This window comes from Lathyrus oleraceus, chromosome 2 (genome assembly GCF_024323335.1).
Source record: "Lathyrus oleraceus cultivar Zhongwan6 chromosome 2, CAAS_Psat_ZW6_1.0, whole genome shotgun sequence".
In the NCBI taxonomy this organism is placed as follows: Eukaryota; Viridiplantae; Streptophyta; class Magnoliopsida; order Fabales; family Fabaceae; genus Lathyrus; species Lathyrus oleraceus.
The window spans coordinates 455,756,340-455,782,834 of NC_066580.1; the positions used below are offsets into that span (position 1 = coordinate 455,756,340).

Here is a 26,495-nt window from a genome sequence, read left to right on the forward strand (position 1 = left end):
GCATCGGTTTCACTACGAAACATGCGCCTAAATCTCGGAATTATCGGAAAATACCATAAGACTTTTGCGGGAGATAATCTTTTCTTATATCGAGACAAACCGTATTTATGGCACTCAGTTAACATTGCATATTCGTTACGAAACAAAATGCAATCGTTAGGACAAGCATGTATCTTATCATAGCTCATGCCAATAGAGCACAACATTTTTTTTGCCTCATAGGTTCGATTAGGAAGAACATTATCATCCGGTAGCATTTCTCTCATAAGGGCCAACAACTCTGTGAAACTTTTATCCGACCATCCATTGCCCGCCTTTAAGTTGTACAACTTTAATACCGCAGAAAGTCTTGAGAATTTAGTGCAACCTTTGTACAACGGTTTCTCTGCATCGCTTACCATCCTCTCAAACATTTCAGGACAATCATGAAGATCTTCTTCCAGTGCTTCTACAATCTCTTCAACTCGATCACAATCGTATGTTTCCGTGTCTTTGTCGTATGAAGCATAGGTCGTATTACTTTTTCCACTCGATTCAACATTCTCGTTAATTTTCTCACCATGAAATATCCAACACTGATAACTTTGATCAATTCCATGCCTCAGCAAATGCGATTTCAATCCATGTGCGTCAACCTTACCAATATAACAACAACGCAAGCAAGGACAATGCATTCGTCTGGGGTTTTCAGCGTGTTGAACAGCATACTTAACGAATTCCGCAACCCCACTCTCGTACTCTTTGGTCATTCGATCGGCACAGATCCATGTTTTATCCATGGTTTTCCTACTTATTAAAGTAAACAATTAATCCAGACGAAAATACATAACTAAGGTAGTATCTTTGAATATCCTAACAATTATAAAGTTCAATTCATTTTAAACTTCAAAAACCTATACATAACCAATGTTAATATAAACTTCAATAACGTATCCGATACGCCAATATACCAACTTTAATTACCTCATCACTTTCATTTTTTATATTACAAGAATCAAACTTTTTCTATTACAATATACCTATAACTATACCTATAACTATATTAGAGTTCGTTCAATCATTTTATGGGAGAAATCTTGTTCCTTTAGAATGAAAGTGAGATGAACAACACTTTCACAGTTAAAAAGAAAAAAAACTACCTATTCAATCTTCAAGTATAATCACTAAGGAAACATGAAGTTTGAACAATATTGAACATCTAAATCCAAGCCTAGTCATGACAGCCCCAACATGCAATGCATTTCAAAATTCATCATGCATACCAAGCAAGTATAAAGAAAATCAAATTGCATACACATATACATACACAATTCAATATACATACATACACAAACTAACAACTCCCAAATCACCAACTATCATTAAACATTGCATTTGTAACACCAGCAACTAACCGATTAGCATAGCATTTTCAACAAACAGTTAACCATAATAAAATTAGAATTAATTCAATTAACATCAACATTCAAAATCAATAAACCAACCATATTCCATAGTAGTTTCAATGAACATTCAAATTGATTTCAAAGCATCATTAACTTTAGCATATCATTGCAACGTCCATCAACACAATAATGATTTCTAACTTCCATACTAACCTCAACTAACATGATCAATGGACTTCTAACTCATGTCACCTCTAATTACTAACAGCTTATTAACTAACATTTTTCGTAACACATTTTCCTAACTGTTTTGACTACTAATCTAACTCTCCTAACACAATTAGTTACCTAACAATTTATTAACACAATTGCATACTAGTTTAACAGCTCTAACATCATTTGCTAATAATCATCCAATTCCATAACAATTATAATAATCACTAACAAGTTAGCATACTAACTCAATCACTAAAATGCAATAACAATTCAAACAATCCTAACTCAAGCAATCTATAATTATCACACTAACTGTTACAACAGTCCTAAAACTTCAATTAACATTCACCAAAATCCATTTAACATCCTAACTAGTATTCACCTGTCACCAAACTTTGTAGCTTGTTCTTTTCAGACTAGCATGAGTTACTAAATTGATACACTAACTACTACTTTAACTCCTATTAGCATTTCAATAACTGATTTCAAAATACACTAATAAACCTTGTCCATTCAATATTAACTAACTTACTAACTTTATTTGCCAATTCAAACATGACTAACCAACTTTCCTAAATAACTAACTGAATCACATTTCAAATTTCATAACAGTCCTACTAACAAAACTGTTCTAATTAATCTCTAACAGTCCCTGACACATAATTAACAGTTTCATAGCTAACTATCGAATCAACTCAACTAACAATCATATTATCATTAACCAACTAACTACTTTTCACTAACTTACTAACTTAACTAACATTTCAAACTAACACTTTAATTCCCTAAACACTAACTGATTCAACTTCAAAACCAACATTCATTAACACTTAAATAACTATTAACTAATCATCTCTAATATCACTAATAACTCTAACACTAGCCCATTCATGACAGTTTAACCCGCTCACTGAAATTTCCTAATCCAATTCACTAACAATCCAATACCAAATATAACTAACTGCAGTCCTAATAGATTTAACAATTCACTTAACATTCCAACATCAACTTCAAACTAACTTTCATAACAATGCATTAACATGACAATTAACTTACTAGTAAGTTGATTCATCTAATTTCGGACATTAATTAATTCTAACTAACTTCTTAATTTCAATCTACATTTGACCTGAATTTCATGTGAACCTGTAACCGAATTGGAGTCTATAAAAGCTAGCATCATAGTTCAGTTAGGGTTTCATCCATTCATCACTCCCAAAAATTCTACAAAATCACCCTCTCTTCTCTCTCACTTCTCTCTCTCAGCCTCACTGTAAAGCTCGTTCTCCTTCAATGTTGCTCAGAGCCTCACATCACATCGAAGGTATGAAACAACAAGAGTTCAGCCTCCTCATCATCCCTATCCGCAATCACTATCATTCGTATTTCGAGCTTGCATACTAGAATTCACAACAAGTTCAAAAGATGGAAGAAGAGGAAGAGCATTAGAGCAGAACGTACCGTATTCAAGTGATCTCCTTGCGCTGCAACCTTCGATTCAACGTTCGCAAGAGCAAACCCCCACTTCGAAGGTACCTAAGATTTAGTTGTGAATCCGTGCACGAGCTTCATTTAATTTAAGTTGAAAAACCTAGGGTTCTTCCCCAGTTTGGCTTGATTGGAGCTTAGGGTTAGGTTTCAAGAGGAATTTATGGCGTTTTGTGGTTTAGCTAGAGAAGAGGAACTGATAGGGTTTCAACGTTCGCAGGAGGGAAAACAAAAGAACAGAGAACGAAAATTGAAATGGAGTCTGAAATTTTATTTTAATTAGACCTTAGACAGCGCTTTTGTGGAAAGCGCTTTCTAAGGTATGCCTTAGACAGCGCTTTCCAAAAGCGCTTTCTAAACCCCCCTTAGACAGCGCTTTTGGTTTTAATTTTTTTTTTAATTTAAAGACTTTAGACAGCGCTTTATCAAAAGCGCTGACTAAGGTCTATATTTAAAAGCGCTTTCTAAAAGCGCTGTCTAAGGGGGGGGTCTTAGACAGCGCTTTCTAAAAGCGCTGTCTAAGACCCCCCCTTAGACAGCGCTTTCATTATTTTTTTGGAACATTTTCCGTGTTTTATTTTAATTTTAACCTTAGACAGCGCTTTCTTTTAAAAGCGCTGTCTAAGATGCGCTGTTAAAAGTCATTTTTGGCGTAGTGAATGCTCAGAAGGGAAAAGAGAAGTATGACAAGAAGAAGATCCAATGTTACTGTTGCAAGAAGTTTGGTCACTTTGCTAGAGACTGTTGGTCAAACAAGGAGAGAAAATCAGAAGAAGCAAATATAGCCAGAAGTTCTGATGACGAATCTGTGTTATTGATGGCCTCTGAATCTGATGATATGGATCTGATAGACTCGTGGTATATGGACACTGGTTGTTCAAATTATCTTACTAGAAACAAGAAATGGCCGGTTGACTTTGACTCTGAAAAGAGGACAAAGATCAGATGTGCTGATGACAAATATCTTAATGCAGAAGGTATGGGAAATGTCAGAGTGATTCTGAACAATGGGAAAACAGCATTGATTCAGAACGTGTGGTATGTACCTGGAATCAGAAGCAATCTGATGAGTGTGGGATAATTAATTGAGAAAGGTTTTTCAGTTACCATGAAGGACAATCTTCTGAAGCTGTATGACTGCAATCAAAAGTTGATTATGGAGTCAGAACAGGGAAGGAATAGACCATTCAAGGTGAATGTCAGAACTGCAGACTCAGAATGTCTTAGTGCAACAAGTGCTGAGAAGGAGAGTGAGTTGTGGCACAGAAGATTTGGTCATTTGAATTTCAGAAGCTTAAAACATCTGAATTCAAAAAAGTTGGTACATGGAATTCCTGCAATTAAGAAGCCTGAAAAGTCATGCAAAGTTTGCATGGAAGGAAAACAACCACGATTGCCATTTGTGTCAGAAACTGCTCCAAGAGCAAAACATGCCTTGGGAGTTGTACATTCTGATGTGTGTGGTCCATTTCCAGTAGCATCGATTGGAGGGAATAAATACTTTGTGTTATTTGTTGATGAATTCACAAGAATGACATGGGTATCCCTTATTAAGTTTAAACACTAGGTGTTTGATGAATTCAAGAAGTTCAGAATGAAGGCTGAGAATCAGAGTGGTCAGAAGTTGAAGATTCTTAGAACTGACGGTGGAGGTGAGTATAACTCCAAAGAGTTCCAGAAGTTCTGTGAGGAGAATGGAATTGAGCATGAGGTTACTGCTCCTTATACCCCTCAACACAATGGTCTTGCTGAAAGAAGAAACTGCACTTTGCTTGATATGGTGAGAAGCATACTAAAGGAGAAGAAACTTCCTCAGAAGCTCTGGGGAGAAGCTGTTGCCACTGCAACGTATGTACTCAACCGATGTCCTACGAAGAAGTTGAAGGAAATAGTTCCAATACAGAAGTGGACTGGAGATAAGCAAAGTGTTAGTCATCTGAAGGTGTTTGGTTCTGTTTGCTATAAACATGTTCCAGAAGCCAGAAGACAGAAGCTGGATGATAGAAGCAAAGTGATGATTCTGATAGGGTACCACAGTACAGGTGCATACAAGCTCTATTGTCCAGAAACCAACAAAATTGAATTTAGCAGAGATGTGATTGTGAAGGAATCAGAATTTTGGAATTGGGATAAGTCTCAATCTGACTCTGATGTTAGAACTTCTGAAGAAAGGTCAGAGTTAAGAATTTCTGAAGTTGAAGTAAACTCTGACGTTGATTCTGATTCTGATAGTGATTCTGACTCTGGAGAAGACTCAGAAGATGAAGGTGACTCTGATGACCCAGACTCTGATGGTAATCCAGATTCTGGTGGCAATTCAGACTCTGGAAATATGCCAGCCCCTGAAGATGGTCAAAGCTCTGGAGGAAGTCAACCATCTGAAGCTAGAAACTCTGAAGCTCAAGACTCTGAACAAGTTCAGAGACCACAAAGAATCAGAAACATCCCCAGAAGATATGTAGAATTTGACATGCTGCAAGACACTAAAGTAGACTCTGAAGGAGAAGTTATTCAGTGTGCCATGTTAGTAGACTCTGAACCCATAAGTACAGAAGAGTCTCTTAAGTAGAAGCTCTGGCTGAAGGCCATGAAAGAAGAACTTGATGCTATAGAGAGAAACAAGACTTGGAAGCTGACAGAACTTCCAAAAGACAAGAAAGCCATCAGCGTCAGATGGGTTTTCAAGCAGAAGTTAAAGCCAGATGGTTCAATTAGCAAACATAAAGCAAGGTTGGTAGCCAGAGGATTTCTACAGAAACCTGGGCTGGATTACTCTGAAGTGTTTGCATCTGTAGCAAGACATGAAACAATCAGAATGGTGATTGCAATAGCTGCTAACAGGAATTGGCCTCTGATGCATTTAGATGTAAAATCTGCATTTCTGAACGGTCCCTTAGAAGAAGTAGTTACGTGTCACAACCTCCTGGATTTGTGAAAAAGAATCAGGAAGGGATGGTGTACAGATTATACAAAGCTCTATATGGATTGAAACAAGCGCCCAGAGCTTGGAATCAGAAGATTGATTCATTTTTCAAGAAGCAGGGTTTTCAGAAATGTGAGATGGAGTACGGTGTCTATGCTCAGCATACTTCTGAAGGAAATATGACTTTGGTATGTTTATATGTTGATGATATACTGCTGACTGGAAGTTCTGAACAGGAGATAGCCAAGTTCAAGAAAGTTCTGATGAATGAATCCGAAATGACTGATTTAGGCAAAATGACATACTTTCTAGGGATGGAGTTCAGATACTCTGAGAAAGGTATTATTTTGCATCAGCTCAAGTATGAATTAGAACTTCTGAAGAGATTTAATCTGAAGAATTGTAAGATTGTTGTCACACCTTCTGATACAAATCAGAAACTGGATTCTGACTCTGATGGAAAGGATGTGGACGCTACAACCTTCAAACAGTTGGTTGGTTCTCTGAGGTATTTGTGCAATACCAGACCTGATATTTGCTATTCAGTTGGGATGGTTAGTAGGTTCATGAGTAAACCTAAGTGGTCCCATTACCAAGCTGTTGTCAGGATTCTGAGGTATATCAAGGGAACTCTGGAGTATGGAGTATTATTTCCTTCTGGAAGAAAGGATGAGTCAGAACTTCTGAGTTATTCAGATTCTGATTGGTGTGGAGACAGAGTTGACAGAAGAAGTACGTCTGGGTACTTATTCAGATTTCTGGGAGGTCCCATTTCTTGGTGTTCCAAGAAGCAACCTGTTGTGGCGTTGTCAACTTGTGAAGCTGAATACATTGCAGGTGCTGTTACTGCATGCCAAGCTGTGTGGATTCTGAATCTACTGCAGGATCTGAAGATTAAAGTAAACAAACCTCTGAAGCTGATGATTGACAACAAGTCTGCAATCAATCTTGCCAGAAACCCAGTGTTGCATGGGAGAAGCAAGCACATTGAGACCAAGTATCATTTTCTGAGACATCAAGTTCAGAGGGGAGTGTTAGAAGTTGTACACTGTAGCACTCAGAAACAGTTGGCAGATGTTCTGACGAAAGCTATCAAGACTGATCAATTTCTCAGATTAAGGGATGGGATTGGTGTTACAAGTTTTGATGGAATATGAATTAAGGGATGGTATTAGAAGTAATTCATATTTATTAGTTGTACTATTTTCTTAGCCCCTAAGTTTGTTAGAGGGTATTTTAGTATTTTATCCTATTCTAGTAACCCTAGTTTTAGCTTATAAATAGGGTGGCAATCATTGTAACTTTTATCATGTTTTGTAGCCGTCATTCTCTTAATAGAATATTTTCGTTCATCATTTATTCTACCTTTGCACCAACACACTCCACTTATGTAAGTGGTATAGGACATCCTGATTTCAAATAAACTTGAATAAAGTGTCGTGATTTTGAAAGCCACCAAATACACATAATACGATCATTTGGATTTTGAGGAACATCATATGGAATTTCACAAATGTCTCATTTTCCAACACGACACCCGTAAAAAAATTTAAGATCAATGAGTACACCTCTTTTGCAGATTTGCAATACGAAGTGGAGAATCTCCTACCTTACGAAGATAATCAAAAAATTGTGAAGCTCGAGTATCGTTCGCCGCCAATTAACAACGAATGCAAGATTGAGTTCAACAACTATGAGCTCAAGACGAATGCAGATGTAAGGACTATGTGGAATACATTTTTCTGTTTCGAAACAAAAGTTTTGATCGAGATGGAAGGGACGATTTCAAGATCAGACGAAGATATTGTTAAGATGTTGAAGCGTCCACCGGGATATCTGATTTTATGTTAACATCACCTATATAATGTTAATTTTATGTTACGAATGGTAATTTTATCTTGTCAAAATACAACTTTCAAGTTTTTTGCTTCAGTTTCAGTTTCAGTATGCTACGAAGATACATCTGTAGACAGATTTCGGATATGCATCTCCGAAATTAAAAAAAAAATACTTCTAGGACATGACTCAGAATTAACCTAGGTCATGTGTGTTTGGAGTGCGTCTGAAAATATATTTTCAAAATCTGTACAATTTTATATTTTTCACGTGTTACCCTAATAATATATAAAGTGCATTAAGAAATCTCTTAAAAATATATAGAGACATTAAGAAGATCTAATGATATTGAAAAAATTAAACAATTAATCTTCAAAAATAGGATATGAACTAGAATCAAAATTAGATATAGATGGAAATTTATTGAAAAGGGGGAATCAAATATTTCTATAAAAAAAACGAGAAGAATATTGAAATCATCGTAATTTTTGGGAAAATTATAAAAATGAAACTATCAAACGTATAGGTTGTAGAAGGGCCAGTGAAAAATGGACAAAACATTCAAAAGAGTTTAACCTCATTGGAAAAATTAAATTTCAAAAATTATTAAATTTAGATTGCGTAAGAAATCTAGAAGATATACTACTACAAAGATGACCGAATAATATTAACTTTTTAATGATAATTTTAAGAGTGTGTTTGGATGTGGTATTTGGAAATTTTTAAGAAAATTCTTATGTAATTTAAATGATTTTTGTTTGGATAGAATATTATGATAAATCATAGTTAGATTGTTGAGGTTATTTTTATAAATTTTAAAGTTTTATGGCCAAAATTTAAAATTAAAAAATAGATATTAATTTTTTATTTTTTAATTTAAAATGACCAATTTGTAAATTTTAAAATTTATTAAAGATTAATTTGTATTTTTTTTGAAAATTTTGAGAGTGATTTTAAAATTTTGGAAAATATAAGACCAACTTGTAAAATTTAAAATAATAACATTAATCAATTTAACATTCAAATTTTATATCGTACGAGAGAAATTTAATTTTTTTTATTTTAGGTATCATTTCAAAATCATAAAATTTAACTTGGATAAAATATTTCATAAATTTCTATCATTTTAGTAATTTTTCATATTTTTATCCCAATAATAAACTTTAATCATTTAAAATTCTCTCAAAATATTACATTCTCTCAGTAAAATATTTCACCAAAACACACTAATCGATATCATGAATTTAATCATTTATAGAACAAGAAAAAACATGCTAAAATTTTTAACAAATATATGATGAAACCCATAGTATTTTCTATCTATTTTGCACATATTACATATATTTAGATGAATTCCTACTGTCTCTAGGAAAAGTTTATTTATTTATGTTTTTATCTTCAACAACATTGTATTTTATGAAATTTTTATATACTGATTCCATCATTAATTTAACAAATTGTGGATTATTTTCTATCATACTAGTATATTGGTGTCTGGTTTCATAGGATATTTGTTAAAAAATTTAGCACGTTTTTCTTTCTTCTATAAGTTATTCTATAAGTTATTAAATCTTCGAAGTCGATTAAAATGTATTTGGATGAAATATATTAATGAGAGAATAAAATGTTGAGGGAATTTAAAATAATTAAAATTTATTATTTGAATAAAAAATATGAAAAATTATTAAAAATTTTAATGATGATGATGGCTCTGACACTATAAAAAAAATTTACTCTGATCATGTTATACAAATAATTTAAAATTTTTAATCTGACTTAATAGAATGCATAATCATCATTAATTGATAATAATAATTTAAAATTTTCAATCTGATTTAATATGATGCATAATGATGATTAATTATTGTATAAAATAAATCTACATAGTGAAGGGATCACCCATTTTCTCAAATACTATTATAAATTAGACAAAGAAACTAGAGCAAATACAGAGGAATTTTCATATCTAAATTACTATACCAATTACTATGTACAAGAAGAATAAGAGATGTGTGAATCTCATTCAATCGAATTAAGTGAATTAAGACTATATAATGAATTAAGACTACAATACATAAAATAATACGAGAGCTAAAGAATTATATGGAAAAAAAACTTCAATTTATTGTAATATACAAGCAATCAAATAATTATATTTGTAATCAACGAAGTATAAAATTTATAAAAGAAAACCTAAATTAAGCATAGCTTATCCCAAAAAAAATGCCTATTAAAACATTACAAAAAAGTATTTTAGAAAAAAAAAATAAACACTTAAAAATTATTGTCCAAATAGAAAAAAAGAAACATATATGCTAAACATGCCAAGTAGAAAGTCATCATGCAAATGAAGGTCCAACAAAAAAAAATCTTAAGAAAAATGAGTAACTCAGTAAAGAAAATGAGAGGCAAATATATCAAAAAGGTGTAAGCATATGTACAATCCAAATTGAAGAGATGTCATATATAAGAACTGCAGAGACATTTCTTTCGTTTTCTGCGGAATGTTTTACCCGACTTTCTTTTCCTTGGAAATTGATAGGGAAGAAAGCAGAGAGAAAGATGTTCCTAAGTTTTCCATGGACAAAAGTTATAGAATTAAGCAATAGAGAGGAGAAAGATTGTGCACTAAGCTACTAAGACATGCTCTACCAGAGACGGAGGCAGACGGAATGTGGCCGGAGAAAAATCCAAATCACTTCAATCCTATCAAATTTGCGACTACTTTACAGGTTGCCTGTGTCAGGAGATTGATTGATTTCATCTCATCTTATTAATTTAGGCTCAAATTGGCAAATCTGAAAATATTGTTGCAACAGCACAAGCAGACGTCGAGGCTCTAGTTAAGTCGTTCCCGACAATTTGATGATGCACACAGACACAGAGTTCCTTCACCGGGCACAAGCTCATACTGAAAGCCATATGTCAGCTCTTCGCCTACAGCAATCTGTCAACGAGAAGTGAAATATAATCTATTAGCGCAATGAAGCTACAAAAAACGGTAAAGCTTGATGCAAATTTAAGTCTATATTTTGTTCCATGTTTGAACACACAAGAACTGATTACAAAATTGATTCTAACTTTAGGATTTTTAGCTCTGAGTCTAAACATGATTTTTATATAAAAATTTAACGTTCAACTCACTTTTAAATAAATATATTGAAACATACATCTCTTTCCATTCAACTCACTCATAAATAAAATCAATTTTACAAAATCAATTTTTGTCAACGTAAAATCAAACATGCACTAACACGATATGAAATATTCATTGTCCATTAAATACAACGTACTCTCAGCATTCCATATCAACTGATGTTTTTACTGGTTTATATTTGTTTCAAAAGTATTGTAATGTCTAATTAAAGCTTTTTTCCGAAAATACTCATAGTTGGGAGAGATAATTTAGAAATATGTAATACAATTAATGCATAAGGACAAATAGTGCGAAATTGTAATTTAGTCTAAATATTGATCACAATATTATTTCATAGTATGTGGTGCACAATCCTTGAACACCAATATATATAAAAAAGAGATAGTAATAGTATTTCTTAATCTTTCTTAAGGAAATAGATCATTAAAGGAGAGTACTTACATCTCGATTTGCATAAAAACCAATGTGCGAACGCTCACAAGCCATGCTCTCAATAAGAACTTGGTGACTCACAAGATTGGGTGAACAGCTACAATAACAACAATATGTAACAGCAAACCAACATAATATTTTTAATTTATAAACCATAATGTAGTAAAAAGTTTCTAGTTGCTAGTAAAATCCTCACCTATGATTGATGAACCTCGACACATTTCCATATTTAGTAGCATCAACCACATACTGAACCTGTTCTTCAATCAATCTGCTCATATCATTAACTCGAGTATTGATGTCGTAGAAATAACTGCAATTCTCTGTGCCGTATCTGGTGTTTATACAGACCAAGTCAGTAAATATGTATATAAATACGGGTAATTTAAAAGAAATTACATCTTGAAGAAATGTAAACCTTTCGCGCCTGCGGTGTGCCTCCTGCACATCTAAAACCTCTCCTATGTACTCGCACACAAATGTTCCGCGTAGAATAGTTTCTCCGGCCCTTACCGCCCATCCCTATAAATCACACCATAAAAGTCAATATGACAAGCCTTGAGAAATATTCAAGTTTATCAAAAGAAGAGTGACCTTTTTCTCTGTTTTAAAGACTTCCAATTTGACTCGTACTCCGTTCTGTAATATTCTGTTTGGACAGAATTTGTTGCATCTGCACATATGGTTACACTCATAGACAAGGTAACCTTCCTGCAGTTTTGTAGAGTAATAGTATTAAACAAAATGAAAATTTGTATACAGAAAAAAAAAAGTAGAGAGAAAGAATAAAAGGCGAATATTTTCTGAATGAACAGCGCAAAATAATGTTCCAATGAACAAGTAATTCTGAAAAATATGGAAAAAAAATCCAACACAAGGCTTTTGATACCCCGTACCTCAGCTGAGTCAGCGCACATTAAAGACAGAAAATACTATAAAAAAAATGTGTATATTTTGCAAATTAAAATGTAAAAAAGAAATACTATATAATAAGAAAATAGAAACATATAGGTTAGGTAAGAAATAAGTATGGAAACATACTGGATTATGGATGAATTGGCACAGAATAAAGCCTAACATATCCAAATATTATTCCTGGCTCAGACTTTTTATAGAATGACAGTTTACAATTAAGGTAGTTAAAATCGAGATTTTACGTAAAATCGGAAAGGGAAAGTAAAATCGTAGATCATGGAATCGTAACTTTAATCATAAGAATGGACAAATTCTAAAACTTATATTTATGCATATAAATTCATATACATGCATATACGCATAGCTCACAAGTAAGATAGTTAAAACCTTAAATCACATTTCAAATACTTATTTTAATTTTACTTTATTCATAAGCATACTTATTCATAAGCATAATCGTAAAAATGTTTCAAAGATCATAAGATTATACAATTTAACAATTAACAGGAGAGATTCTAAATGACTCCAACAAAATAGGATTTACATATAGTCATTCGCTGAGGGCAAACATAATCGTAAACTTGTGAGATCTTACCATTCAAACTGGGATTTTAACCACCATGTTTACAATTAATCAAAAAAATTACCTCCAATATTATTCGACCATTTGCATCATATGGGAATCTGCCACGCATTGGTTTCCCAACTATGTCTTTTGCATCAGCATAGTCATTACCAAATAGGTATACATGATCACATGTTTCAGGACCGCAGGTAGAATATGAGCAGGCACATCCCAATTGTGGACACTGCACATGAACAGAGAGATTAAATGAATCAAAAGTATGATGCATTTCATAAAAAAAATATTTATATCTTCAATTTCCTAAATTAAATATATGAATTACTTGAAAGTGAAATATACTGCATGGCCAGAGCGTAAAATATTCTTGATCATTTTGCATGTAATAGGTTTTTTGAAAAACTTAATAGAGTATAATATAAATTGTATTCTCTAAAGCCAAATATCTCAAAAAAATGATGTGATGTGCATTTACTATGCAAGTATACTCATCTCTGGTTAAAGTTTGATTAAAAAACAAAGTAAATCACAATGAACTACCTCTGAATCAGAACCAAGGGATTGATCAATTATTGGCTTCGTAACATACGAGAAACTCTCCCAAGGTTTAGAAGAGATTATATCTTGCTCATTTAACCCATGCTCATTTAGAGAATGTAGAAGTTCTTGATCTACTACACAAATGACAGGAACTGACTCCTTCCCAAAGCTAATGTCATCACACAATACAATAGCCCTTCGCCGTGAACCTAATTGTAAACTTTGTGAATCGATTATGCAGTGAAACTCATCCACATCCCACTCATCACACGTAGGATCAGACAAATTTACAGATTTTGGCATTACGAAACCACTAGGAAGAGATTCTAAAGGAGATTGTGAGCCTTGATCCTTCAACAAGTTGCAACCTCGGGGACAAGCAAATCCCTCATGGTGCCATTTTGCAACAACATTACGCTCACTGCAAAGTTTTGCTGCCTTTAAATAGAGCTTTTCAGGTAGAGCTCCGAATTTCTCTTCCAATGATGCTACTAGATTAACTTTGCAGCAAGTAGTGCGAGCAACTGATAAAATATCAAGATTGTTAGGCCGAGGTTTAGTTTTCTGAATTTCTGAAAACAAAATTTTGGCAACAGCTGAACATTGATGTTCTGTCAATCCACTAATATTTGTTGTTTCTGTTATATGAGGTCGCACGGTTGTTTCTTCCACACCGATTGACTTTGTTGCCTGAATGCATCGCTTTAAATTGGCAGTAGCTTTATTTCTCATCCTTAATGAGGCTGCGGCTGCCAAACCTTTTTTAAATCTAGGGCGGCTTAGCCTGCCAGTTTTTAGTTTATATGCATAATAGCGAACCCCCCTCTTAGCGGGACGGTTGCTAACCAGATTGGGCCCCATATGAGCAGCTTGATGATGTCGTCCTAGGTCGGGTAGTAAATCAAATTTCAACCCACAAAACCTGCAAATAAACCTCCGTGGACCACCTGGATTCTCAGAATTATTTTCCAAAGCGGCCGAATTTCCCTGGTCATGTTTTACAAGTGAACCTTCGCCAGTAGAGAAAGTTTGCTGCTCGGGAGCTTTTGATGGCTTAAAATCAACATGATGAGATGATAAAACATGCTGCCATAATTGTTCGGAATTTCCAAAATGACTCCCACAAGGAATGCACTGGAGAAGCATGCACTGTTCGACAAACTGCACATGATGTCTCTCCTGAACATGGGTTTCCAATAGTTTCTTATTAGTAAAAGAATCCAGACAAATGGCACATGCATAGCCTCTAAACAGCCACTGTGCTTCCTTCTTATGACTGTCCATCCAATGGTTACCGAGTGTTTGGTCATCCGGAAATTGTGTTGAACAGATCTTACACTTAATGGCATTTTCATTATCAAAGCTGTGATCAATTGTGGGTGGCAAGAGCAAGAGTGGTTGTTGTTGTCCTTGTTCTTCTTCTATTACATAGGATACATTCATGTCATCATTAAATCCCCACATCGATTTGATTCTCTCTTTTTCACTATGAACCAACTTAGTAAAAAATTCCCCAACACCAAATTCTTTAGAGGCTTCGGTCAAAGCCCATTGGAATTGGACATCCTTAGGAACTTGGTTTCTTAGTGATAAAATGCTTTTGAATAGCCTATAAAAAAGCTCACAGGCTTCATGCAGATGTATCTTTTGCTCCCACGAGCTGCAGCCCCTCAAAAGTTCTGAGAAAACTTCTTTTGATACTATTCTACTCTTCCCATTTCTTGCTCGTTTAAGCCAACTTGGAAGGTGGATTTCGCAGTATAAGGAATAGCGCTTAGGAGCTTCCCTACAAGGATTCTTATTATCAAATGGAGGAGACCCTATACAGATTGGAGCCTCCATTGCAACATAACCCTTTTCAGAATGCACCGGCTTCTCAGACAAGTTGTTTTCTCCATGTAATGAATTACCGGCAATAAATGAAACTGGATCCACTTGCAGTGAACCTTCGCCATTTACCAATACTATGTCTTTACAGAACATGTTCTCTGAACCAGTATAATTTTCTTCATGTTTCCTCTTTATAGTACTTTGGGGTAAACTCAGGACATGTATTGTTTCAGCATTAGGCCGATGTTTCTTACAGTATAACGACCCAGGTAGAGCCCGGTGCTTACATTTAGTACCCACAACAGTTGTACCATCACACATAGGAGTATCAACTTGACCCGGGTTTTCGGCGTTTGCTGAGCCGGCCAAAAAACGAGAGGATAAGTGCACACAACAGTATACATCTCCCTCATTTGCCCATCTCACACACTGTCTTCCTTTGGCTTCAATGTAAGCTATACATTGTCGATTCTTACTACCTGGATCCACAGAGTTTACAGCAACCATTTCATTCATAGGTGTTGATTCAATTTCTTTTGTATGCAAGAAATCAGAATCAGCAGCCTCAACTACAATTTCATTCCATTTGTTGGTCAAATTACTGGACAAATCATTTGTGATAGATACCATCCTAGTATTTTCATGTTTAAAAGTCTCAGGTGTTAATGTGCTCAATGTCTCCTGATTCTTAAAGAAACCAGGGTCATTCACAAGAGCAATAGTGTGATCTGAACCCTTGAACTCCACTTTTGAAGCATGTGTATCTGCACGACGAACTTCAAGTTTAGGCCTTTTTCTAGAAGCCTGAAAGTTTGTTTGGTATGAATCAACGGAAATCTGTCGAGGAGTGTCTTTGCTGCTAGACAAGGAAGGTGATGTTGAGAACCATTTCGCTACATCATGCTTCCAGGTTTTCCATTCAGAACCTAATATTGGTTGCACTGGTGAGTCCCAGAGATTGTTGACATCATTCCACAAAATAGAATCAAACAATTCCTGAAGAAGATGATAAGAATAAAGTCAACCAAACTATTCAGTAAGAATTTGTGATCGCTGTTTGAAATATAAGGCATGTGCTTCATTGTTGCATGAGTTTGAAAATTAACATATATGATTTCAAATGAAGAACTTCGAAAGAAGCACCACAGTAGAAATGCTTGGATATTTTATGCATTTCATTATCTTTTCCCTTTAAGGTTATCATTAATTATGAGCAAACTTACGCTAATCACATCAAAGATCAGGCAACATAAATAAAAACTTTTTTCTGGATACATGAAATAGTAGCAAAAATTATGAGATACCTCCTTCAGCAGTTCTACCATTTCAGCACTATTTGTACTCTGACATCTTTCAACCCAAGAGTGAGAAGAATTCTGTAACCAGTCAGCCCTTATGTAATGCCCCAAGATGCTCTGTAAGGATAAAATATTCAGTACTGCTTAAGTCACCAACAAAGAAAGTAATAAAGAAAAATTCATGGAAACAATAATCATTGTGTTTGTATACAAAACTTAAAAACAGTAGAACTTGGAAATTTTATAGCCACAATACTGCTCAAGCGACATAAACTTTGGACTAGGAAAAAACATGTTCTATAGGTACAACATTCAACTTCACGGTATGGTAATTAAGACATAAATCATAACAATTAACATGAATAATTATAAAGAATATGTAAGACAGGAAAGAAACACGATCCATCCCCCATAAACTATCATCAGAAAGAGGAATTACATTGTGTATCTTTAGAAGCATTCTTCCGAAATCAGAATAACCATTAGAATGAGAAGCCTCCATGGCGAATGCCTTCCAGACGTTCACATCACGGGCAATGTCTGTTAAAGCCTGCATGTATTGTAGAAATCTCCAGTTAAAAATCAAAATAGATATGGAGACAGAGAATAGGGAGTCGAGAAAAGGAAGCAACATCACCGTCACATACATTAAGATGAAACTGATCGACGATGGTCAACATGCCAACCACTAGCTTTTGCATTATAAACCGTCGTGCAGCTGTCAAGTCCCGTACTAATTTCAGTCCTACCTGATGAGTCTTGTATGCAACAGGATGCGGAAACTCATCAATTGACCTAACAAGCAGCGTATCTGCCCAAGAATAAATCCTTGTGTGCGGAAAAAATATGACAAAATACTTCTTTCGGTCATGAGTTGGTTTTGCTCTTAAAGTTGATAATGGCCAGTCGGCCCTTGCACATCGGATACCAGCCAGCCATTTCCCTCTCCACTAAAAAAGACAAAAGTCAGAAAGAATATAAAATTATCTGAGCTTAGTCCTTCAGCTACAAACATTAGACATTTTGGTCCTTCGAGTCAATTTGAGTCCGTCAAATGTTTCCGTCTAATCACAAAAATGTAATGCCACATAGGAAACATTTGACAAACTCAAATGGAAAATCTGACAGAAATGAATGACCAAATTGTCTAACGTATTTGTAACTTAAGGAACTAAAATGGAATGAAATAAACTTAAGGAAGTAAAATGGAATGAAAAAAACTCTACAGAAAGTAAGCATTTTTACAACAGAACACATTCGGTTACCTTGACCCACAATGCAACAGATGCATCCCCCTCTAGCCACTGGGGTTCAGAAAACGACAAGTCTCCTTCCTTACCGTTGTTTGGTGATTCACTTTCAATTGTATCAAGAACAGCAAGAGAATTCTCAGAGGTTAGGTAACGTTCATTCATCATTTCATCATCAAAATCAACGAAACCACCGTAATTCTTTTGATCTTCCACTTGGCAGTCACAACATGAAGCTCCATTGCATTGACAATTCGAATTAGTCAACGAAGCACACACATTCTGTGTCCTGTCATCTTGCATTTCTATCTCTGACCCTTCAATCTTATGCAGTGATTCATTCAGTTGATCATCTCCCAATTTAGCTTGTTCGGTGTTTTCAGGGCAACTAGGTTCTTCCTGGTAGATAAAAGTTGTTTCTGAACCGCGTTGAGGGCAATCAGATTCCCCGGCATATTGAACGCCGGAACAGGGAAGTACTTCCATGATAAAATTTCTAAATACAGTCTATATGATACACATGCTACGACTGACAACTCCCTATCTTACCACCCTGTTCAAGAAAATGTCATTCCATGAAAAAGAAAATCAGATATTGAGTTTAAGTTTCAATTTAAAATTAGATAAAAAAATGGGTTGAAAATAATAGAGAAACAAAATAGGTGAACTCAATAGTTGTGGATCAGTGTTGTCGATGGCGGAGAGCCAAAACCTGCCATATCAGCCGCTTTGCGGCGCCGTTATAGCGGATTATGGCGGTCAATATTTACCATTGTGGCAAGCACAAAAACTACCATATATATCCGCCATAGCGCCGCCAAGACGGATATTTGATAACACTGTTGTGGATCTCGTGTAATTCTAAACTATTCTCAGTTAAGGACTAGGGCAGTAACTTGTATGGTAAGTCGTGACTAAATCAATACTCTGCCACGCATAACACTAATAATGGAGATAGAATTAAACTCAAAACAGAAACATTTTTATTGAAATATGAAGAAGGACCACTTCAAAAACCGTGTTTAACAAACGCATTTTATTTTATTCAACTACATTTCATGCTAGATTATTTCAGTTGTTGTTGAAACTTCATATGGTATTTTTTTTACAAAAACCTTCATATAGTTTTTTATTACAGCAAAACCTTCATATAGTTAAGACCAGGATTGTCAATTGCGGATTGTAAAATAGAGGATTGTTAAATACTGCTATGCGATAGTGCTATGGCACCATAATAGCCTCTAACTTAATAACATCAGTAATTTTGTACTAAATAGCATTTCGTAAACGATAGTGATTTGTCTAAACTCCGCTACGCTATAGTGGTATAGCGCCGCAATCCTATTGCGGCGCTATAGCTGCTATTAACAGCATTGGCTACTACTAACTAATAAATACAATGAAAATAGTTTCTTTATCAACAACAAATGACAATACTAGTTTGGTAAAAAATTTAACGACTACACAAGATAATGAATGCAATTATCGAGTTAATAAAACAGGAATAAAAAAAGTTTGAACCAGTTAATCGAATAAACAGAACCATATACAAGATAATTCAAATATGTTTTATCATAGTAAAAATAGTGAATGCAATCAATAATCTAGACTCAACAATGTTTGATGTATTCAAAACACACACCCTGCATCAATGTGTCCAGTGTGAATTAACAAAGCACTCAATATTTTCTAGATTAATTCACAAATGATAGAAAAAAAATCATTTAATAACCAAGAAGCTTTAGTAATTAAGACACCATTTTAATAGAAAAATTCAGTATCTTTTCATGAATTTTGAAAAAAAACAAATCCACAACAAATTTAATTCAGTCAAAAAGTGATTATTTTTATGGAAACTTTGCATAAATACACACACTGTAAATATAAACATGATTTGCAAATAACTACGTTAACTTCAGTTCACTAGTTTATTAATGCCACAAACTGTACAGAAAATTCAAACAATATTAGCATTAAAAAATGATTTTTTTAATTCACACCTTTAATGAAATAATTAACCTTTAAACCCAAAAATCCAATAAATTTTGTTTCAAAAAAAATTTCTCCCAGTTATGGTACGAATCAAATTGATCCAACTCCAGAAGATATCAATCCACAACAAATCCACAATTTTATACACAAATTTTTTCAAACTGTTCAACATTCAAAACCACAAACCAGAACATGCAAATCCAAATTAGAGTCAAAACATTTAACGATTATTAAATCCAAATCCAAAATCCTTAATAACGAAGATCCAACATCATAATCACTTTAAATCACAGCATTATTATAGATTAGCCACTAAACCGATGATAAACCCTAACCAAAAATCCATGGCATAACTATATAATATAACGAACATGTAATTGCATGTCATAAAACTGAATAAAATTTTAGTGCAGAACCATAAAATTAAAATTAAAAAAAAATCGCACATGAAATAGATTGAAACGGTATAAGATCTTACCTCCTTCCATTACTAGTAGGTCTTTTCTGTCACCTATAGAGAATTTTATTATTTTTCTGTCTATATAATAAACATAAAGTACCAATTTATGTGTTTCTAAAGGATTCGCTAGGTCAGAGACCATAACCAAATTGACTCAAAAAAATTAATATGTGACAAAATAAAAATTATAATAGACATAAAAAAAGTAGATATTAGGGTAGCGAAAATGTACCTTAAGTTTATGCAGGAAGATGGGTCTATGGTGGTGGGTGGTTTTTTTTATGTGAACAATTTTTTTGTCTCCTTTTTCTCTATCTCTAATCGATGTATTTGTATTTTGGTATAGATTTTTAATTTGTTTTTGAAAGAAATAGAAGATACGGTATAAAATACTAGTAATTATATATACTAAGTGCGGCTCTAGGTTTTAGGTATATTGAAAGGAAAGAGGTTATGGGTCAGGTCCGTGCCCAAATTATTTTTTTATTTTTTATTTATTTTTTAAGAATAAATAAAAGGATAAAATTGGGGGAGTTTTTCTGGGACATGTTTGGTTTGTGTAAAATTGGTTGATAGAAGAATAGAAGAATAGAAGAATTGATTGAGGAGAATTGAGAATGGTGAAAAAAGAAATTGAGATTTGAGAGGTGTGAGATGGGTCCTAAAAATGGTGGAATGGGTCTGAGAATTTTGGGGTAGAGAGGTTTTGGGTATTCTCTGCATCTAATGCTCTTAAAAATGAGGCATTAGTAAAGTGGGTTTTTATATATATATATTAAATTAAAAACATAAACTTTGGTTTGGATATTATTAAATTAATGTATGGTCACGTCTTTTCCCGTCTTGTAGCCTTGTAGGCTAGTTTTCTGTTTTTGTAAGATCTAAAAAATTTATCTCTTTTGATTTGATTTTTTTTTTATAGTGGTATGATATGAATTTAGGATAAAAGGAAATTAACTGAATAATATTAAGAAAAAAATTTAATTTAGGATGAGATTATGGAAGAAGCGGTAATTTCTGAAACATGTCGACACGAGACACATTGTTTGTAACGAAGGTGTCATGTCATGGCAAACTAAACGGCGACGTATTTGAGTTTTGGCTCGTGGACCCCACTTGCTTGGCTGTACACCACATTCTCATGTGTTTTTTTTTTTGACTAACTTGTCATGTTTGAGAGTACAGAAAAATGTTCTACTTCTACGGTTAGACGCACAACGAGTTTTATGTGTTTGTTAAGTGTGACTGAATTTATAGGATGAAGGTTTTAATAGGAGATAACTGAGTTAATATATCAATAAAATTATATGTATTTTAATATTTAATACAATATTTTTTAAGTAATTTAACATGGCATTCTAAAGAATTTGATTTTATAAAATATCATATTTCAATATTTTTGGTTCTTTTTTATAGTAATATGTGTATATAAGTGTTAAAATAATTAATGTAGATTAATATGATTACATTTCTGAAAATGGGATATTAAATATATTATTTAACAAAAAGTATATTATTATTAACACAAAATATAAATTTTAACTAAAATAATGTTTTTTTAATTATATTTACTTTAAAATGATAATCTAGTAAACATACAAAAAATTCAAAGTAAAACTGATTTTTTAACTAAATAAACATATGTTTATTTTTAAAAAAAAAAAATTAATAATTTTATAGTGTTACATATTTTTGTTTTAAAAAAAATTATAAAAATTCATTTTAATATTTAAAAAAAAAATTATATCCTCTCAAGGAGATTTTCGACAAGGTTTGTTCAGGTGGTCAGAGCTCGTGTTTTTCAGCGAAGAATTGATTCAAGATGGTTTAAACTCCTAATTTAAGGATTATGGACCTACTTGAAGAGATTTAAGATGGTTATCCTGTAGGATTATGGATCGAGGTAGGGGGAGCCCAAAGAAGAATAAGGTTCCATCTTCATCGATTTTAACCACTCTCTTGCAACAAAATATAAGGAATGATGATTTTGAGGGAGGATCCAATGTGAGTCATGAACCCAATTCGGTGAAGAGTTGTGATGTGAATAAGGAAACCCTAGAGATCAAATCACCTGAAGTTATGAAGAACATTACTTTTGAATCCAATCCCGTGAAGAGTGATCATGAGACAAAGGAAACCCTAGAGGAACCAACTCCAAAATTATGGGTTGATATCATTAGTGGGAATAGAATGTCATCGGATTTAGCAACAATAGAATTCGTAGCTCCAAATATAGTGGAAGGAGAGATTGAAGTTGACATAGAAAAGTTGATATAAAATTTGATGTAAAATTCTAGGACACTGCCTTAATTATGTATGTTATAAGCAAAGACCTTAGTATGAATGAAGTAAAGCAGCACATGGTAAAATTCTGGAATTTTGTCCAACTTCCAAAGATGTACTATCATGATGAGGGATATTTCCTTTTGAAGTTTAAATCACACAAAAACAAAGACTTGGTCGTCATGAGGGGTCCCTACACCATTCAAAATATGCATATGGTTCTTAAGGACTATATCCCTGGTTTTGACTTTAAAAGAGACGTGTTGTGTGCATTGCCTGTTTGGGTGAAACTCCTCAACCCGCCCTTACACCTATGGGGAGCTAGAAGTCTAGGAAAGATAGGCATTGCATTAAGTAACCCTATGTTTACTGATGAGTGTATTGCGAATAAACTAAGGGTATCATATGCTAGGATCTTGGTTGAGACTGATGTTACACAAAAATAGAAAGAAAACATCATCATCAAGGACACTGCATGAAATAAGAGGAATCAAACTGTAGAATATGAATGGAAACCAACCTTTTGCGAAAGTTGTCAAAAGGTGGGGTGCCAATGCAAACCCAAGACCAAAAAACAGTGGCAGGCCAAACCTCCTCAGAGTATCCAAACTAATCAAGTTGAGATTAAAGAGAGCAATGAGGAGAAAGGGACCTTTGGCTGGGAGAACGTGAAAAGTAATGGGATAAGCAAAGGCAAAGGGATTATGAGTCCCAACTTGAACGAATACATAGCTTGTCAAAATGGTTTTGAAGCCCTCGGGAATGGAAATCCTGAAGGGTCATATTAAGGGTTCCCATGATGATACCCTAGAATGTGAGGGGGATAAATAATTCAATAAGTGTCATGAGTTTATCTCCTGTCTCAAAAGAATGAACCCTGAACTAGTTATCCTTATAGAATCTAGAGTTAAGCCTCATAATGTTATTAAGTTCAAGAATAAATTTGTTAAGAAGTGGAATGTTATTGATAACTATTTCAAACACAATAATGGTAGAATTTGGATCTTATGGGATGAGACTATGGTCAAGGTAATCAACCATGAGAGTTCTTCTCAATTCATTCATTATAGCATCTACCACCCTAATGGTGATATGAAAACTTGGTTAACTTTTATATATGTTATAAACACCCTAGACCAAAGGAAGAAGCTTTGGAAGGATATTGAAAGTATACATGCTGGTATCATAGGTCCTTGGTGCCTCATGGGAGATTATAATAATGTTCTTAAGGCCCAAGACAGAATAGGTCGCATCTTGGTTAATGAGAATAAGTACAAAGATCTTGTGGACATGATTGAACAAACTGGCCTATATGAGAAAGAGAGTATTTTAAACCATTTCACATGGACCAACTACCAAAGAAATATAATGATATACTCGAGGATTGATAGGGTCTTGGGCAACCAAGATTGGTAGCAGCAAAACATGGATACCATTCTCCATGTTATGAATCATGGGGTCTCTGATCATGCTTTGCTCTGCTTACGAGATAAAACCCCTAGAATAACTAGTAGAACTCCCTTCAAATCCAAAATATGATAGTCAATAAAGCTGGCTACAATGATGATGTGAACTAGAGATGAGCCAGGCCTTTAATAGGAAATGCAATGTATATCATTTAGAAGAAGCTTCAAAGACTTCAACATGTTATTAAAAACATTAGCAAATCCTATGGAGGCATCACTCGACAGCTGGAAAAAGCTAGAGAAGATCTTTATGTAGCACAGACTAACCTCCTTCAAGATAGAATGAACATTCAGCTAATTGATAGAGTGAAAGATTGCACCAATGAGGTTCTTAGTCTAAACAATGTCGAGGAGCAGATGTTAAAGAAAAAATCCAAAGTGGAGTGGCTTAGACTTGGGGATGGAAACAATGCCCACTTTTATGCTTCTTTGAAGTCCAAAAGGAAACAAACTCAAATTGCCAACTTAAAAGATGAAGCAGGTAATATTCTTTATCAATAGAAAGATATTGAGCAGGAAATAATCAAGTATTACAATAAGCTTATTGGTACTGCTAATAGAAACCTGACTAGAATTGATATAGTTGCTATGAGAGGAGGCCCTCAATTATCATTTGAGCAGAGGGACTCTTTAATAGCCTTTATCATAGAAAAAGAAAGTTTTACTAGTCTAAAAGGCATTAAGGATATGTCTGCTCCTAGTATTGATGGATTCAGTGTTAAGTTCTTCAAAAGCACGTGGGACAACACCAAACATGACACCATCAATGCATTTAAGGAGTTCTTTGAAAGGAACAAAACATATATGACCATCAACTGCACATTAGTCACTCTCATTCATAATACACCCATAACTAACATGGTTAAAGACTATAGACTTATCTCTTGTTGTATAGTCTTTTATAAGATTATCTCTAGAATCATGGCAGCTGGATTAGGTAAGGTCCTTTATCCATGGCAAGGACATCCATAATAAAATTCTCTTGTCTTATAAATTGATAAAAGTTTATAGTACTACAAATGGAGCTCCTAGATGTATGTTACAAATAGATTTGCATAAAGCTTATGGCACAGTTGTGTGGGAAGATTTGGAGACAATTATGAAGGAGCTCACTTTCCCTCATCAGTTCATCAATTGGACCATGCTAACGGTTAGAATTGTCTCTTAAAAATTCTACGTGAATGGTGAACACTCTCAAATGGTGGAAGCTAAAAGAGGTCTCAGACAAGGGGATCCCATACTCCCTTGTTATTTGTTATTGTCACGGAGTATATGCATATAGTATTGCAAAAGCTTAATAGCAAGCCTACTTTTAACTTTCATTCAAAGTGTGAAAAAATGGCCCTTATCAACTTAAGTTTTGCAGATGATCTTTTATTGTTTTCTATAGGTGACCAAAAGTCGATGGAGATGGTGATGCATGCCTTTGATGAGTTCTCCAAAGCCACAGGCCTCACTGTTAATCCTTCCAAGTGTGAGGTGTTTTTTGGGAATATTGAGAATAAGGAGAAGCAGGAAATTCAGGAAACTACCAACTTCATAGAGGGTAACCTTCATTTCAAGTATCTTGGTATACCTCTGACTAGTAGAAAGCTCACTATTAATTACTATATGCCCATGATTGAGAAAATTGTGGCTAGAATCAACCATTGGAGCTCGAGATTGTTGTCTTTTGCAGGTAGAACTCAGTTTATCAAAAGTGTGTTATTTGCTTTGATAAATTATTGGCTGTAGTGTATGCCTTTACCCAATAAAGTGATTAGAAATATTGAATCAATCTGTAGAACCTTTCCTTTGTCAGGCAGTGACAAAGTTACCAGGAAGTCCCCCATAGCTTGGAAGAGAGTTTACTCCCCCCAAGAAGCAAAGTGGCAACCAAGGATAAACTTGTTAGGTTTTGTATGTTAACCGATGAAAAATGTTGTTTCTGCAGGGACAGAGAAACTTTGAATCATCTCTTCTTTCATTGTAGTGAGTTGGAAAAAATTTGGAACCATATTTTAGGGTGGCTGTAGATTGACCATACACTTGGAATGTGAATGAAGAAATCAAATGGGTTATTAACAAGAGCAAAGGCAAAAGTTGCCAACATAGCATCATTAAATGTGCTTTTACATGGACAATTTATGAGTTATGGAATTACAAGAATGCGATTTGCTTTGGAAAAGACATTAGTAAGAGCACAATAGGATCTAAAATCATTGATATTATTGTGTATAGATGTTGGGAAAAACCAAAACTTAGAAAGTTCATGGGTAGACTTATGATGCCTTATTAAGTTGGTCATATGGGTTGGTTGGTCTCCTTGGTCAGTTGGATCCCCTTTTTTGGGATTGATTCGTTGTATTCGTTTTTTATTGAATAAAATATTTTATTTCCCCAAAAAATAAAAAACTTCAAATAAATATTTGGTTTAAATAATTATTCTTAAAATATTATTT

General features: G+C 34.1%; 2 protein-coding genes across 4 annotated transcripts; one reads left to right on the top strand and one right to left on the bottom strand.

The window, feature by feature from the left end:
- Window positions 1–10,286: 10,286 nt before the first annotated feature.
- LOC127120309 (histone-lysine N-methyltransferase SUVR5) lies at window positions 10,287–21,008 on the bottom strand. 3 transcript variants are annotated; one of them, XM_051050723.1, is made up of 13 exons: window positions 20,538–21,008; window positions 20,324–20,356; window positions 17,869–18,406; window positions 17,251–17,553; window positions 17,043–17,153; window positions 16,610–16,720; window positions 13,476–16,301; window positions 13,000–13,161; window positions 12,032–12,148; window positions 11,856–11,959; window positions 11,634–11,771; window positions 11,447–11,534; window positions 10,287–10,795 (listed from the first exon to the last, which is right to left on the bottom strand). In XM_051050723.1, exons 3-13 carry the CDS (start codon window positions 18,337–18,339, stop codon window positions 10,688–10,690), a joined length of 4,539 nt encoding a protein of 1,512 aa, XP_050906680.1. In that variant the 5' UTR covers window positions 18,340–18,406; window positions 20,324–20,356; window positions 20,538–21,008; the 3' UTR covers window positions 10,287–10,687. The 3 variants fall into 3 exon arrangements, with proteins under 3 accessions (XP_050906680.1, XP_050906681.1, XP_050906679.1); XM_051050724.1 differs by lacking the exon at window positions 20,324–20,356; XM_051050722.1 differs by lacking the exon at window positions 20,538–21,008 and having other exon boundaries at window positions 20,324–20,526.
- Window positions 21,009–23,458: 2,450 nt separating this feature from the next.
- On the top strand, window positions 23,459–25,788 carry LOC127123701 (uncharacterized). Its single transcript, XM_051053904.1, has 4 exons — window positions 23,459–23,912; window positions 24,266–24,535; window positions 24,638–24,991; window positions 25,445–25,788. The coding sequence occupies exons 1-4, from the start codon at window positions 23,459–23,461 to the stop codon at window positions 25,786–25,788; spliced, it is 1,422 nt and encodes a 473-aa protein (XP_050909861.1).
- The last annotated feature ends 707 nt before the right edge of the window (window positions 25,789–26,495 follow it).

Bases quoted from the DNA above. Each gene is read 5' to 3' on its own strand.
- LOC127123701 (XM_051053904.1), top strand. From the start codon at position 23,459: ATGAACCCTGAACTAGTTATCCTTATAGAATCTAGAGTTAAGCCTCAT. The intron at 23,913-24,265 runs GTATTTTAAACC...AATCCTATGGAG, and splicing joins TGGCCTATATGAGAAAGAGA to GCATCACTCGACAGCTGGAA. The intron at 24,536-24,637 runs GTAATATTCTTT...GAATTGATATAG, and splicing joins CAACTTAAAAGATGAAGCAG to TTGCTATGAGAGGAGGCCCT.
- LOC127120309 (XM_051050724.1), bottom strand. From the start codon at position 18,339: ATGGAAGTACTTCCCTGTTCCGGCGTTCAATATGCCGGGGAATCTGAT. The intron at 17,154-17,250 runs GTATGTGACGGT...CAATACATGCAG, and splicing joins TCGATCAGTTTCATCTTAAT to GCTTTAACAGACATTGCCCG. The intron at 13,162-13,475 runs GTAGTTCATTGT...GTTCATGTGCAG, and splicing joins CCCTTGGTTCTGATTCAGAG to TGTCCACAATTGGGATGTGC.